Source organism: Aquarana catesbeiana, linkage group LG03 (assembly GCF_042186555.1).
Source record: "Aquarana catesbeiana isolate 2022-GZ linkage group LG03, ASM4218655v1, whole genome shotgun sequence".
Lineage (NCBI taxonomy): Eukaryota > Metazoa > Chordata > Amphibia > Anura > Ranidae > Aquarana > Aquarana catesbeiana.
Window position 1 is genome coordinate 661,599,008 of NC_133326.1, and position 16,879 is coordinate 661,615,886.

The window sequence follows — 16,879 nt, forward strand, 5'->3', positions numbered from 1 at the left end:
GAGAACACAGCACAGCAATTTATGAAACTAGTGAAAGTAATGAGCAAAAGTGCGGTTATTCATGCACTGGTAAGGTCCAGGAGGAGCTTGCTGCCCCCCCTTACCTGGCCAGCCAGACTACATGCCTGGGTAAAGGGCTTTTATGAATCTGCAAACGAACCCCATTTTTTTTTCTCTTAAAGGACCAACACACCATTAAACCATTAAAGAAAAATATCATGCAACCTGCCTGGCCAGGAATGGAAAGGGAAGCAAGTGCCCCTCCTCCCCCCCTCCTGAACCATTCCAAGCCACATGCCTTCAACATACGCAGGGTACCTTCCAAGGGGTAAAGCCTTCCCCCTTGCAAGGCACTTTGTTCCTATGTTGATGGGGACAAGGGCCTCATCCCCATGTAAAGGACTGCAGGGAAAACATATCAGATTCTTGATCGTCTCTTTAGAATAAAGGGGCTGCCATATTTCCCCCCAGTCCTGGGTACTCCCTCACAAAAAGAATGTATATAGTAAACAAAACCACTCGCGCAAAAGGGAAAAAAGACCTTCACTAAACATTGATCACGTTGTCCAGCAATGTAGATCCATGTCAATCATGATGAGTGCCATTGACTTGCTGCAATGATGACCTGCCATGACCAACGATCTTCATATTTCACTACTCCTGTTACAAATGACAGATTCCCGCCAACTTCTGTATGTTAAGGAGCCAGCAGAGATAATGAGTGTGGGTGTTGGCCAAAAATGGCCATTACCATATTTTGTCAATGACCAAATTCCTTACAAACTGAAGCTGCCTGGGGTTTTTCATGTTATTTGGTGACGGTAGTGCTACTGTCACTAAATGACAAACTTTGTCAACGTTTGCCAGTTCACAGCACTACAAACATGTTGGGTTCACTTTGAACTCCCGAACCTGAAACTCATCCCTAATCATTACAAATGTAATTTACTTTGTATTCTATATGAAATTAGATTGGATAAGTTATTTAAGATACAAGCTACCCCTATGTTTTTAAATGGGTGGAGATGGGGAGCTGGGGTCTCCTGGCTACCAGATTTGTAGAGACTGTATTAGAGAATTACAACTAGCCAGAGTACCAGCAATACAAGAATTTGCAGATCAGTCTTAGGATGAGACACCTGTCTGTCTATTTTTTTGATGGAGTGTACTTTTAACCTTTTACCTGTTTTTTTTTTTTTTTTCTTCACAGAAGTTTTTTGTCAAGTAAAACTAAAACGCAAACGTGACACAGCATCATTATTTCAAATACAGAATGATGACGGTAAATCTGTAATTAATTACGGGAAATCTACAATGTATAACATTTTCATATGATATCTTTGGGTTAATGATTCAGAACACACACACACATATACACACACAGTATTTCACAAAAGTGAGTACACCCCTCACATTTCTGTAAATATTTTATTATATCTTTTCATGTGACAACACTGAGAAAATGACACTTTGCTACAATGTAAAGTAGCGAGTATACAGCTTGTATAACAGTTCAAATTTGCTTTCCCTTCAAAATAACTCAACACACAGCCATTAATGTCTAAACTTCTGGCAACAAAAGTAAATACACCCCTAAGTGAAAATGTCCAAATTGGGCACAAAGTGTCAATATTTTGTGTAGCCACCATTATTTTCCAGCACTGTCTTAACCCTCTTGGGCATGGAGTTTACCAGAGCTTCACAGGTTGCCACTGGAGTCCTCTTCCACTCCTCCATGATGACATCATGGAGCTGGTGGATGTTAGAGACTTTGAGCTTCTCCATCTTCCATTTGAGGATACCCCACAGATGAGGATCTGTGGGGTTAGGTCTGAAGACATGCTTGGCCAGTCCATCACCTTTACCCTCAGCTTCTTTAACAACGCAGTGGTTGTCTTGTGTTTTGGGGTCGTTATCATGTTGGAATACTGCCCCACGGCCCGGTCTCTGAAGGGAGGGGATCATGCTCTATTTCAGTATGTCACAGTACATGTTGGCATTCATGGTTCCCTCAATGAACTGTAGCTCCCCAGTGCTGGCAGCACTCATGCAGCCCCAGACCATGACACTCCCACCACCATGCTTGACTGTAGGCAAGAAACACTTATCCCTGTACTCCTCACCTGGTTTTGGCAACACACGCTTGACACCATCTGAAGCAAATAAGCTTATCTTGGTCTCATCAGACCACAGGACATGGTTCCAGTAATCCATGTCCATAGTCAGCTTGTCTTCAGCAAACTATTTTCAGCCTTTATTGTGCATTAGCTTTAGAAAAGGCCTCCTTCTGGGATGACAGCCATGCAGACCAATTTGATGCAGTGTGCGGTGTATGGTCTGAGCACTGACAGGCTGAACCCCCATCCCTTCAACCTCTGCAGCAATGCTGGCAGCACTCATACGTCTATTTCCCAAAGATAACCTCTGGATATGATGCTGAGCATCTGCACTCAACTTCTTTGGTCAACCATGGCAAGGCCTGTTCTGAGTGGATCTTGTCCTGTTAAACTGCTGTATGGTCTTGGCGACTGTGCTGAAGCTCAGCTTCAGGGTCTTGGCAAACTTCCTATAGCCTAGGCCATCTTTATTTAGAGCAAGGATTCTTTTTTTCAGATCCTCAGATAGTTCTTTGCCCTGAGGTGCCATGTTGAACGTCCAGTGACCAGTATGAGAGAGTGAGAGAGATAACACCAAATTTAACACACCTGCTCACCATTCACACCTGAGACCTTGTAACACTAACCAGTCACATGACACCGGGGAGGGAAAATAGCTAATTGGGCCCAGTTGGTACATTTTCACGTACTTTTGGCGTACTTACTTTTGTTGCCAGCGGTTTAGACATTAATGGCTGGTTGTTGAGTTATTTTGAGGGGACAGCAAATTTACACTGTTATACAAGCTGTACACTCACTACTTTACATTGTAGCAAAGTATAATTTCTTCAGTGTTGTCACATGAAAAGATATAATAAAATATTTACAAAAATGTGAGGGGTTGTACTCACTTTTGTGAGATACTGTACATTCAGTGCTCAGCATAAATGAGTACACCACTTTTGAAAAGTAAGATTTTAATCAATATCTCAAGGAACACAAGAACAATTTCCAAAATGTTGACAAAACCGAGTTTTATAGAATATTTGTTTAGCTCATTACATGAAAGAAAGATTAATAATATAAATTAGATTACAAAATTTTCAGTTTTACTCAAATTAGTTGAAAAAAAAATGAATACACCCCACAACAAAAACTACTCTGTCTAGTATTTTGTATGACCTCCCTGATTTGTAAGGACAGCACCAAGTCTTCTAGGCATAGAATGAACAAGTTGGCGAAATATTGCAACATCTATCCTTTTCCATTCTTCAAGAACGACCTGGATAGTGATGCTCAACTTGTCTCTTCAGAATTCCCCTTAGGTGTTCGACTGGGTTCAGATCAGGAGACATACAGTACTTGGCCACTGAATCGTTTTCACCCTGTTCTTCAGAAATGCAACAGTGGCCTTAGATGTGTTTTGGATCATTGTCATGTTGGAAAAGTGCACAACGACCAAGGGCACGGAGTGATGGTAGCATCTTCTCTTTTAATATAGAGCAGTTATGAATTTATGATACCATCAATGAAATGCAGCTCCCCCACACCAGCATGCAGCCCCACAGAAGGACACTGACACCACCATGTTCCACTTGCGATGCCATACAGTTTTGAAGCCATCAGTTCCAAAAACTTTTATCCTGGTGTCATCACTCCAGAGTACAGAGTCCCAGTAGTTTTCTTCTTTTTCATCATGGGCCCTGGCAAATTCTATGCAGGCTTTTATGTGCATGGGCTTTAGGTGCGTTTTCCTTTGTGGATGACACCCATGCATGCCATTCCTAAGCTGTATTGTGTCACAGGAAACAATCACCCCAATATGGCTTTCTACTTCTTTAGTATGGATGAGCCCAATGTTCAGCCTGTTTGCCGAACAGCGAACAATATGTGGTGTGTCCGCGGCAAACTTGAAAGCCGCCGGAACACCGTTAAAGTCTATGAGACACTAACGTGCAAAATCAAAAATGCTTATTTTAAAGGCTTATATGCAGGGTATTGTCATAAAAAATGTTTGGGGACCTGGGTCCTGCCCCAGGGGACATGTATCAATGCAAAAAAAAGAAAAAACGTTTTTTCGGGAACTGTGATTTTTTTTTTAATGCTTAAAGTGAAACAATAAAAATGAAATATTCCTATAAATATCGTGCCTGGGGGATGTCTATAGTATGCCTATAAAGTGGCACATTTTTTCCGTGTTTAGAATAGTACCACAGCAAAATGACATTTCTAAAGAAAAAATTGTCACTTAAAACTGATCGCGGCTGTAATGAATTGTCGGGTCTCGGCAATATAGATAAAACTCATTGAAAAAAAGAGCATGGGATCCCCCCTCAGTCCATTACCAGGCTCTTTGGGTCTGGTATGAATATTAAGGGGAACCCCAAACCGAAATTAAAAAAAAAAAATGCGTGGGGGTCCCTTCAGGTCTGATATGGAAATTAAGGGGAACCCTGCGCCAAATTAAAAAAAAATGGCATAGGGGTCCCCCCAATCCATACCAGACCCTTATCCGAGCACGCAACCTGGCAGGCTGCAGGAAAAGAGGGGGGGGCGGGAGAGCGCCCCCCCTCCTGAACTGTACCAGGCCACATGCCCTCAACATGTGGAGGGTTCAGACCCCAAAGCACCTTGTCCCCATGTTGATGAGGACAATGGCCTTATCCCCAAAACCCTTGCCCGGTGGTTGTGGAGGTATATGAGTGGGGGGTTTATCGGAATCTGAAAGCCCCCTTTAACAAGGGGACCCCCAGATCCTGGCCTCCCCCCTGTGTGAATTGGTAATAAGCTACGCAATCGTACTCCTACCATTTCACAAAAAATTGTCAAAATGGTAAAAAGGACAAGACACAGCTTGGGACAAGTCCTTTATTAAAAAATAAAAAATGTCCCTCGATGTAAGTTCATGCTGCCCAACGGACTGAAAAAAAAAAGCCGCAATCGGTCTCCCTCCATGGGAGGCTCCTGCCGAGTGAAGCATCTTCGCTGTGACAGTTCTTATATAACTGAGGGCGGGGCCACCTGGTGATGTAACCGGGTGACCACGCCCCCCTCTGACACCACGGGGGCTTCTTCATGACTTCCCCGTGGCGTCTGAGGGGGCGGGGTCACCCGTTTACATCACTGAGTGACCCCGCCCCCCTCTGACGCCACAAGGAATCCCCCGTGGCATCAGAGGGGGCGGGGTAACCCGGTTACATCGCTGAGTGGCCCCGCCCTCAGTTATATAAGAACTGTCACAGCGAAGACGCTTCCCATGCGTCTTTTTTTTTCCTTTTTCGGTCCGTCAGGCGGTGTGAACTTACATAGTGGGACATTTTTATTTTTTTATTTTTTAATAAAGGACTTGTCCCAAGCTGTCTCTTGTCTTTTTTTGCCATTTTGACACTTTTTTTTTGTGAAATGATAGGGGTACGATTGGGTATCCCATTACCAATTCACACGGGGGGGGAGGCCGGGATCTGTTGGTCCCCTTGTTAAAGAGGGCTTACAGATTCCAATAAGCCCCCTGCCCGCTTAACCCCACAACCACCGGGCAAGGGTTGTGGGGATGAGGCCCTTGTCCCCATCAACATGGGGACAAGGTGCTTTGGGGTCAGACCTTTTTTCCCACAAATAGAGCTTTCTTTTAGTGGTATTTGATCACCTCTGTGTTTTTTATTTTTTGCACTATAAACAAAAAAAATGAGCGACAATTTTGAAAAAAAATGCAGTATTTTTTAATTTTTGCTATAATAAATATCCCCCAAAAATATATATAAAAAACTATTTTTTCCTCAGTTTAGGCCCATACGTATTCTTCTACATATTTTTGGTAAAAAAAAAAAAAAATCGCAATAAGCGTATGTTGATTGGTTTGCGCAAAAGTTAAAGCGTCTACTAAATAGGGGATAGTTTTATAACTTTTTTATTATTATTATTTTTTTTTTACTAGTTATGGTGGCGATCTGTGATTTTTATCGGGACTGCGACATTATGGCGGACACATCGGACAATTTTGACACATTTTTGGGACCATTCACATTTATACAGCCATCAGTGCGATTAAAAATGCACTGACTACTGTGTAAATGTGACTTGCAGTAAAGGGGTTAACCACTAGGGGGCAGTGAAGGGGTTAAGTGTGTCCTAGTACGTGTTCTAACTGAAAAGGGGGTGACTGTGCAGGGGAGATGACAGATCGTCTGTTCATACTCTGTATGAACAGACGAACTGTCTGTTCTCCCCTCAGAGAACCGGAAAGATCCCGGTTCTCTGTGCTCCCCCTAGCGATTGCGGGAGCCCGGCGGTGATCACGACCGCCGGGCACTCGCACCGGCTTCATGGGCCAGCAGGGGGCACGCACGCCCCCTAGTGGCCGTCTATGGTACAGACACGGGAAAAATGCACCACTTTACAGGCATACTATAGACACCCCCCAGGCACGATATTTAAAGGAATATTTCATTTTTATTGTTTCACTTTAAGCATTAAAAAAATCACTGCTCCCGAAAAAACGTCTGTTTTTTTAAGAAAAATTTGCATTGATACATGTCCCCTGGGGTAGGACCCAGGTCCCCAAACAATTTTTATGACAATAACTTGCATATAAGCCTTTAAAATTAGCACTTTTGATTATTCATGTTCGTGTCCCATAGACTTTAATGGTGTTCGTGTGTTCTGCCGAATTTTTTGCCTATTCGCATGTTCTGCTGCGAACCGAACAGGAGGGTGTTCGGCTCATCCTTATTCTTTAGCTAACTACTACAGTGAAATTACATGGTGATTTTCTTCAACCCTTCTCATCAGAAGATGCTCCTGACGAAGTGTTAACCTGCGTGGACGACCTGGACATCTCTGCGACATGGTTGCAGTTTCATCTTTGTAAAATTTTTGTATCACTTTTTCTACAGTATTCTGACTGATAAGTAAAGCTTTGCTGATCTTCTTGTAGCCTTCACCTTTCTTGTATAAAGAAATTATCTTCTTTCTCAGGCCTTGTGACATTTCTCTTCCATATGGTACCTTTGCTGACAGCATGAAATGGGAAGGGGTTTTCTTTAAGTAACGTCCTTTTATAATCAACTGTCTGCTGGACACTAGAGCTGCACTATTAATCGTTAAAAACTTGCAATCTGTATTCAACCCCCCTCACGATCTTAATCCAGCATTTCCACGATTCATGTAAACAGTGCAGAGTGGTTCCCTCCTCACAGCTGTCAAAAAGCAGCAGCTGAAAGAGATAAAAAGAAGAATTCTGTTCTATTAGAGATCAAAGGGCTGAAATTCAGTCTGCAAATGAGGTCAGTTTAACCACTTAAAGACTAAGGCCCAGTTCACAGCGGTGCGACATGGGATTAGGGTTCTCACCCGTATGGGATTGACCCAGACAGTATGGGTTTGGCAACTTTTGCCCAAGTTTCTGTCCCCTGGAAATATCTGGACACAACATATATCCAGTCAGGGGTCTGTGGCAGCTCAGACCCTGTCTGTGGATTTCTCTCAGTTGCGCCTCTGTGTCCCTCTGCCTTCTCTCCTGCTGGGCGCCTGACGCCCCCCCCCGCTTACATGATCTGCTCTGAAGTCATTGGCAGCTAGGACCAGAGTCCTAGCAACCAATGACGCTTTTGCCCACACGTGGAGTTTTCCCAGCTGGGTCCACCTCAGCTCCGCCCCCTAACTCCAGCCGGCCTCCGGTGCCAGCTGTGCTAGAACAGCCTGAAGACAGCCACTGTGGTGTGCAGGCAGTGGGACCTCTTCCATCCGCCTGTCCCGGGGAACGCTTGGCAAACGCCACCTGCTATCACCTGCACAGGGCCTCACAAGGTAAGGAGGGAAGCTGCACTAAATAAGGGGAGTCCACACGTTTGGGGGTGTGTGGGTATCAAGAGGTGCACAAGTTGAAGGTTGGGGAGAATAAGCTGCAGGAGGGATGGGGAAGCTGTACAAGGAGAGTGGAAGGGGGCATGGGGGAGTTGCACAAGGGGGTAACTGTGTCACTTGGTTTCAGGGTCATTATGGTAGAAGGTGGGTGAGAGCTTGAAGTCCTGCCTGCCACTGATCTGCCTCCACCCTTAGCTGAGGGAGACCCTTGATCACCCCCTCTGATGGGGACACCATATGCAAGGGGGAACTCTGATGGGGACACCAGATGCAAGGGGGGACTCTGATGGGGACACCAGATGCAAGGGGGGACTCTGATGGGGACACCAGATGCAAGGGGGGACTCTGATGGGGACACCACATGCAAGGGGGAACTCTGACGGGGACACCAGATGCAAGGGGGAACTCTGATGGGGACACAGAGTAATCAAGTCGGGAATTGATGATTGTTCCAACTACTACTGCTTTGTCCTCTTCTGGGATGAAGGGGACAAGTCTACGTAACAGGTGGAGGAGATGGTGGGATCCGCTAACTACCAATCCTATTTGTGCATCCATTGTCATTTCTGAGTCAAAGATAACTCCGAGGCTTTTGGCTTTGGTGCTCAGAGAGATGGTTTGTCCTAAGATGGTGGGAGGTGTCCACGGAGTCTTGTTTTTGGCATTTTGGTTAGCGTGTAGGAGAAGAAGTTCTGTTTTTGAGCCGTTGAGTTTGAGGGAGCTAATGGTCATCCAGTCATCTATCAGAGTGAAGCATTTCTCTAATTGCTGATGGTGGTCTGCGAAGGTACAGTTGGGTGTCATCAGCGTATGAGTGGAAGCAGAGGTCCGATTTTCTGATGATTTCGAGGAGTGGGCGGATGTAGATGTTGAATAGGACTGGTGACAAGGGTGAACCCTGCGGGACTCCACAGGAGATTGTGCGGGTTTCAGAGGTGAATGCTCCCAGTCTCACTTCCTGAGAGCGATTCTCTAAGAAGGATGCAAACCATTTTAGACCAGAATCTGTGACTCCTGCTACTTCTGTGAGGCGGACGAGTAGAGCATTGTGGTCCACTGTATCAAATGCTGCACTGAGATTAATAGTACCAGGAGACATGATTCTCCGTTATCTGCTGCTTCCAGGGCATCGTCCCATATTTTGAGAAGTGCTGTTTCTGTGCCATGCCCTGGGTGAAAGCCTGATTGCAGAGGATCCAGGAGTTGGTGTGTGTCCAGGTGGCGCTGTAGCTGTTGTACTACTGCTTTCTCCACAATCTATGAGATGGTGTTGAGGCTTGTTATCGGTCTGCGGTAGTTGGGGTCCTTAGGGTTGAGATTGGGTTTCTTTAGTAGGGGTTTGACGACCCCTTGATGAGGGTGGTTGGCACAATCCCTTCTTTGAATGACTGATTTATGAGGTGTGTTATAGTAGGGGCCTAAATGTCGGAACACTCTTTCAGGAGTTTTGTGGGAATTATGTCATTTGGTGACGTGCTGTCGCGAAGCCTTCTCATAATGATTCTAGTCGTGTCAGTGGTGATTGGAGTCAAAGAGAAATCTGGTGGTTTTGTGATGTTCGTGTCGATATCCTCTTCTTGCTTTGGGTGAGTTGTTTTTTTCTGTTGAATTGATTTCCGAATATTGTCGATTTTGTCGATGAAGAAATTTGATAACTCATTGCAGAATTCTTGAGTATCATTTGCTGGGGGCTCTAAGCAGGTAGGATTCATTGATTGGGCGACTATTTTGAAAAGTTCCCGCGGTCGGTTTAAAGCAATTGAGATGGTGTTCGAAAAATGTTCTTTTTTGGCTTTGAAGATTGCTTTGTGGTATTTCACAGTGAGTACTTTGTATTTTGTATGGTTTTCCTTGGTAGGATTTCTTCTCCATGCTCTTTCAGCTCTTCTACGTTCTTGTTTGAGTAGTGTGAGGGTGTCATTAAACCACCTGGAATTTTTTTTTCAGATGAGTGTTCTGTGTTTTGGCGCCACTAAGTCTGCTGTTTGAAGTAGTGCCTTATTTAGGAAGTTGAGTGTTTATTCCGTTGAGAGGTTTAAGTTTAACAATGGTATTTTGTTTGACAATGTGGTTTTGAAGAGTTCAGAGTGTAGTTTCTTCTGAGGTCTGTTCCAATGTGTTGTTGTTATATGTTTCTGTTTTTGGAGGGTGGTGTTGGTGGTGACTTTAAACTTGATAGCATGGTGGTCCGTCCATGGAAGCGGTGTGTTGTCGAATATGTTGATGTCTATATTCTGTTTGAAGATGAGGTCTAGAGTGTGTCCTGAACCATGCGTGGGAGCACTTATCAGCTGTTGAAGACCTAGTTCTTCCAGTTGGTTCATGCAGGTGGTCGCAATGGGGTCTTGGGTAGAGTTTGCCCAGAGGTTAAAGTCCCCAAGTACCAGAAAATTTTTGTTTTTCAGGGTGTGCATTGAAATGAATTCAGTGAGTGGTGTAAGGAGATTGGTCTTTGGTCCTGGTGGTCTGTAGCATAGTAGTATGTGAATGGTGTCTTGGGGTGTTGTTTGAAGCCGCAGGGAGAGTGTTTCCATAAAAGGCACTGAGTTCTGTAAAGTTGGTTTGGTGAACACAAGGTGTGATTTGAAGATCACTGCTAGGCCTCCACCTTTTTTTCCTATTCTATGCTCAGTTAGGGTGTTGTAGTTCTCAGGCACCAATTCCGTTAGGATGGTGTTGCAGTCGGATGTTAGCCAGCTTTCTGTAATGAAGAGGCAATCTATGTTGTTTTCGGTGATGAAGTCATGGATTTCCAGTCTGTGCTTGACTGCAGATCTGGTGTTGATCAGGGCGCATGTTAGTTGTTGTGGTTGGATTGGTGTCTCCCTGTATTTGATAGTTGATTGTGGTTTGGTCGGTAGTAATTTTTCTTTTTTAGTCTTTTTTGAGTGGCTTTGAGTGGTTTGTAAAGTTAAGGCGATGTTTCTTAGCCTGTGGAGGGCTTCCGCTGTGTACTTGAAATTGCACATGATGGTAAAGACTAGTTGCTGAAGGAGGATGCTGAGTTGCTGGGGGATGGAGGGATCAGATGGCTGCTTCTGCTGCTGGAGATATAGTTGCCGGCTGAATGATGGTGTGCAGTACTGGAGGTGATGGGGGGGGTACCTACCTCCCTCCTGTTGATCTAGAGGAAGGCGAAAAACCCTTATCTGAGCTGGCCAATCGCTACAGCAGAGAAAAAAATTCCTTCCTGACCCCCCCAAAGGGCGATCTACTCGAGGAGCCTGGATCTAGGGTACCCGGTGGGCTTACCTGAGTAGGAAGATCCGGAGGAGAGGGGGAAGGGGGCAATTGGTAGGGGGGGTGCCGAACTTACTGATTAGCCTGGTGGTGCCTGCGTCTTGGAGGATCTATGGAGGACGCTAGTCAGGCCAGAGCCGTGGATATCCTGGTCCCCGGTGTTAACCTGTGTCCCTGCAGGGGGTGTCCCAGGTGAAATAGGGCACGGAGCCCCCTAGAAGGGTGTGGGAGGGGTATGAGGTGCTGGCTTGCCGAAGCTATGCCGCAGCTGTGGTCTGTCCCCCGAAGTCTAGTGACTTAGAGCAGAGGGGGTAATTGGATGGCGGCGGGGGGGGACCGTAAGCAGGTTGGGGTCCGAGAGATGGTGGGTCCTACCTGGAGGTAGGCCGGTGCACACCTGGGAGGGTCGGGAGGGACCGGGTCCTGGTACTGACCTGCTGGGCTGAGCTCCGGTGGAGGGTGGAGATTGCGGCCCCCTGGGTGGACCAAGATGGCCGACGGGCTAGGTCCGAGCCGTGGGCTGTCCTGATGATCGGCTCCCGAGTGGTTGTGGTCCCGTCTGCTGATTTGGCCCGGTAAGATGGAGCGAACGGCTTCCAATGGAGGCTGGGGGGTGAGCGACGGGCCGGCGTTACCGGGGCTGGCCGGAGCCGCGGTGTGTCCTGTGGGACTGCTCTGCTGACAGCTGAGATCAGCGGATGGCGTTCTTATCGTGACAGTGTGGTAGAGTGGTGAGCGGTGAGCTGAGTGGGGCTGGCGGAGCAACGGGAAGAGTCCGGGAAGCCCGTTCTGTTCCTGGTCACGTAGCTGGGTGAGGGGAGTCCCAGTGTCCCGGTGATTATGCAGCTGGGAGTCCGGGATAGTCCTGGATGAAGGGAGGATGAAGGAAGGCTAAGGGTGGCCAGATGGCCGAGCTACTGGAAGCCGGAGCTTCACACGCACGTCTGCTCTCTCTTTGATGTCTCTCTCTACTGAAGTTCTCTGTGTGCATCAGGACTCTGTGTACAGCCGCCCAGATGCAAGGGGGAACTCTGATGGGGACACCAGATGCAAGGGGGAACTCTGATGAGGACACCAGATGCAAGGGAGAACTCTGATGGGGACACCAGATGCAAGGGGGAACTCTGGAGGGGACACCAGATGCAAGGGGGAACTCTGATGGGGACACCAGATGCAAGGGGGAACTCTGATGGGGACACCAGATGCAAGGGGGAACTCTGATGGAGACACCAGATGCAAGGGGGAATTCTGATGGGGACACCAGATGCAAGGGGGAACTCTGATGGGGACACCAGATGCAGGGGGGAACTCTGATGGGGACGCCAGATGCAAGGGGGAACTCTGATGGGGACGCCAGATACAAGGGGGAACTCTGAGGGGGACGCCAGATGCAAGGGGGAACTCTGAGGGGGGCGCCAGATGCAAGAGGGAACTCTGAGGGGGACGCCAGATGCAAGGGGGAACTCTGAGGGGGACGCCAGATGCAAGGGGGAACTCTGAGGGGGACGCCAGATGCAAGGGGGAACTCTGAGGGGGACACCAGATGTAAGGGGGAACTCTGACGGGGACACCACATGTTAGGGGGGGACTCTGATGGGGATACCTTATGTAACGTGATTTTATTTTGAAATATGGATGCGATTGGCCTACTTTTGTGGTTTAATAGAGAGCAATTTGGACCTCAGCTCGAAGAAATTTTTAGTGACTGGACCTCCTTAAATTTGAATTCATTAACCCTGCCCTAGGTAGACATCTGTGGGTTGCAGGAATGTGCACAAAATTGTGTGCATTCCTAAAATACATAGAGACATACAGCCCTTTTGCAGAAGTGCAGTGGTGCCATTAAGTCTTAACGACACAACCACACCTCTTGCTTCTGCGTGAAACGTATGGTAACAAAGTGTCATGCGTTTTGGTGCAGCATAATTTTTGAAAAGGTTATACAGGTTTTACATCTATTTGTACTACATTTCGCGCATGCTGTTTAAGTGTTCGGGTTTGGCTTGAAGCAAAGGTGGCAACCCTACATGGGATCCAACTTGTGAGAGCACAAGTTACATGACATGTCAAAATAAAATGTTTCCCTTTTGAGAGCTGTCTTTAACTGATCCGACACAAGTCGCTCCGACTTTAGAATAGGTTCCTGCACTACTTTGGTCTGACATTGATACATCTTCAATGCCAAATGCGTGTGCCCGGAGCTGACTGACCGCTGGGCACCCGCAATCGCTCATGACAGAGTGAGAACCAGGATCTGTGTGTGTAACACACAGATCCCGGTTCTCTCAGGGGAAAGGAGACAGATCGTGTGTTCATACTAAGTCGAACACCGATCTCTCTCTCTCCTCCTAGACAGTCCCACCCCCCTACAGTTAGAACACAGTGAGGGAACACAGTTTAACACAAGGTAGCCCAATTTTTTTATACAATGTGAAAGATGATGTAACGCAGAGAATTGTGAGAGAATCATGATCTTTATTCTAAGCAAAAAAATTGTGATTCTCATTTTATCCAGAATCGTGCAACTCTGCTGGACACCTGTTTAATGAATAATTAGACTCACTTGTAGCTGAATTCTTGTTAATTAGGAATTTGCTGTCTAAAATTTAGCTTTGCTCCCTAGGCTGGGTTCACACTGGTACGACAAACGCTCCGACATTGGGAGCTCATGTCGCATGATGTGTGAAAATCAATGTTTCCCTCTGAGGATGGGAACGAGTCGGTCCGACTTTGAAAATGCTCCCTGCACTACTTTGGTCCGACTTTGATCCTACTTCAGCCCATTGAATATCGCTGAAGTCGGATCAAAGTCGGATCATGGTCCTAACTGATCCGATTTTGGGAGGCGACTTGTGCTCTGATAATCTTGAAGGGGAACCCCAGCCAAATGTAAAAAAAGAAAAACGACACGGGTTCCCCCTCCAGGACCATACCAGGCTCTTTGGTCTGGTATGGATTTTAAGGGGAACTCCCACGTCGAAAAACATAGCGTGGAATCCCCCCCAAAATCCATATCAGACCCTTATCCGAGCATGCAGCCCAGCAGGTCAGGAAAGGGGATGGGGATGAGCGAGCGCCCTGCCCCCCTGAACCATATAAGGCCACATGCCCTCAACATGGGGGTGAGTGCTTTGGGGCAGGGGGGTCCTGCGCCCCCCCTCCTCAAAGCACCTTGCCCTCATGATGATGGGGACAAGGGCCTCTTCCCGACAACCCTGGCCATTGGTTGTCGGGGTCTGTGGGCGGGGGGGCTTATCGGAATCTGGAAGACCCCTTTTAACCTGAGGCCAGGTTACAGATGCACACCAATGGGGTCAGGAGCGCACCGGTTTCCTTTTCCTTACCCTTCCCTCTGCTCTTCAACGTTGAGAATATCCCTAGATTTTACCAGGCCCCAGACCACCTCCCATACCCTTATACTCACACACCTATGCTGTACATATCTAACCCTATCTAAACAGGACTTTATATCCCTTTTCCTAACACCTCATCAGATAAGATCTTTCTAGGCCTTCCTCTACCTATCCTTTTACTTTTCCCCATCCAAAAGGCAAATACAGTCATGCAGTCGGAGAGAATGCTGGCTCTAAAGCCATAAGAGATACACATATAAACCCTCTTGTGTGAACACTAACCTGCTCCAAATGGCTTTCTTTTTTGTTTTTGACACTTATTATCATTGCATATATACCTTGCTACTAGAACCTTTTTGGAATGTGGCAAGAATGTAAGTATCCAGTGATACAGTCGCGTATCTCTCTTTGGCTGTTTTTGCCTTTTGATAAATAAAGAATAAAAAAAGGTATGTTGGGGATACTGCTCCAAGTAGACTCACTGTAGATACTGTATTTCTAGAGCTTGCACCAGACAGTTGGGTCATTCATTACTTATAATAAGTAAAAAAAACAATAAAAATAAGCATAAAATCACACTTTTTTTAATAAGTGGGACTATAAATGTAAGTGGTACCCGTAAAGTCCCACTTATAATGAATGTGTAATTTTTGATACACATTCATTATGTGGGATGTGGTGTCCATGATCACCCACCAATTGTTTTAATCTAATAATAGTGATACAATCATTTTTTTTTCTTCAGGTGATGAGGATCTTGAATATATTGATGAATCTGACATAATCCTTAGGACATATTTTCCAGAAAGCTGGCTGTGGAGGATAGAGATAATGAATGAAATACCAGATTATAAAGGGTGAGCGAAGGTTCTTGCAGGAAAAATACTGAATGTATGTACTTTCTAAAGCATTAACTTGTATTTGCATTTGTTGCTGCGCTATATAACATGTGTAGCGCGATCATTGATTTCGTATGTAGGTGCCCACAAAGTGTGTGTTTACGTTCGTATGTGTATGTACATGGGGGGCTTAGGAGGGTTTTAAGTGCTTGGGTTATTAGAACTCTGATGTCGCACCTGCCTTTCAGTGAAACTATTGGAGTGCAAATTGCGCTCCAATAGCTTCTTCCCCAGCCACAGCAGCCAGGAAAAGTGACAACCAAACCCAGAATGATGTAATACACATTGTTTCTGTGTTCATTCTAGCAAGGGGAGATCAGTGAAAGGACATTCCCTGGTCTCCCACCCCTTGCCCAGCGGCACACGCCATGGGGGTTGCGGGTCTGTAGGTGGGATAGTGGAGCCCCTGGGGGCCGTATAACTGGGGCCTGTGGAAGTGATTTGATAACTGTATAGCCGCCCGATTGCTTCCACTTGACAGTGGACATTTGGCTTGTCCGATATAAACAGACTGCGCTGGTTGCTGTAGTAGTCAGGAGTGAGTGTAGACTCTCCCTCACGATGTACACTATATTACTAAAAGTATTGGGACGCCTGCCTTTACACGCACATGAACTTTAATGGTATCCCAGTCTTAGACTGTAGGGTTCAATATTGAGTTGGCCCACCCTTTGCAGCTATAACAGCTTCAGCTCTTCTGGGAAGGCTGTCCACAAGGTTTACAAGTGTGTCTATGGGTACATTTGACCATTCTTCCATAAAAGCATTTGTGAGGTCAGGCACTTATGTGGACAAGAAGGTCAGTCTCCGCTCTAATTCATCCTTAAAGTTATTCTATCGGGTGAGGTCAGGACTCTCTTCAGGCCAGTCAAGTTCCTCCACTCTAAACTCGCTCATCCATGTCTTTATGGTCCTTGTTTGTGCACTGGTGCACAGTCATGTTGGAACAGGAAGGGGCCATCTCCTGAAAACCCTTCTCTTCAGAGAATGTCAGAGAAGCCTACTCTACCCACACCTAACAACTGTTTTTTAATTTTCTCCATCAGCTCACCCCCTACAGTTATTACCTTTTGTTTCCACTCGACCCTCCCTTCTAGATTGTAAGCTCTAACAAGCAGGACCCTCTGATTCCTCCTGTATTGATTTGTATTGTAAGTGTACTGTCTGCCCTCATGTTGTAAAGCGCTGCGCAAACTGTTGGTGCTATATAAATCCTGTTTAATAATAATAATAAAAATAATAATAATCTCCAAACTGTTCTCACAAAGTTGGGAGCATGAAATTGTCCGAAATGTCTTGGTATGCTGACGCCTTAAGTGTTTCCTTGACTGGAACAAAGGGGCCAAGCCCAACTCCTGAAAAACAACCCCATACCATAATCCCTGGAGTACACCTGGGTGGCGGTATTACCTGCTTCAGATACACCGCA

At 46.1% G+C, this 16,879-nt stretch overlaps 1 protein-coding gene across 1 annotated transcript in view; it reads left to right on the forward strand.

Moving 5' to 3' along the window:
- Window positions 1–16,879, forward strand: part of LOC141133428 (A.superbus venom factor 1-like) — a 250,166-nt gene that overhangs the window by 117,456 nt on the left and 115,831 nt on the right. The window contains exons 17-18 of the mRNA XM_073622813.1: window positions 1,211–1,282; window positions 15,297–15,408. Coding sequence (XP_073478914.1) covers window positions 1,211–1,282; window positions 15,297–15,408 — 184 coding nt within the window. The remainder of the gene's footprint in view (window positions 1–1,210; window positions 1,283–15,296; window positions 15,409–16,879) is intronic.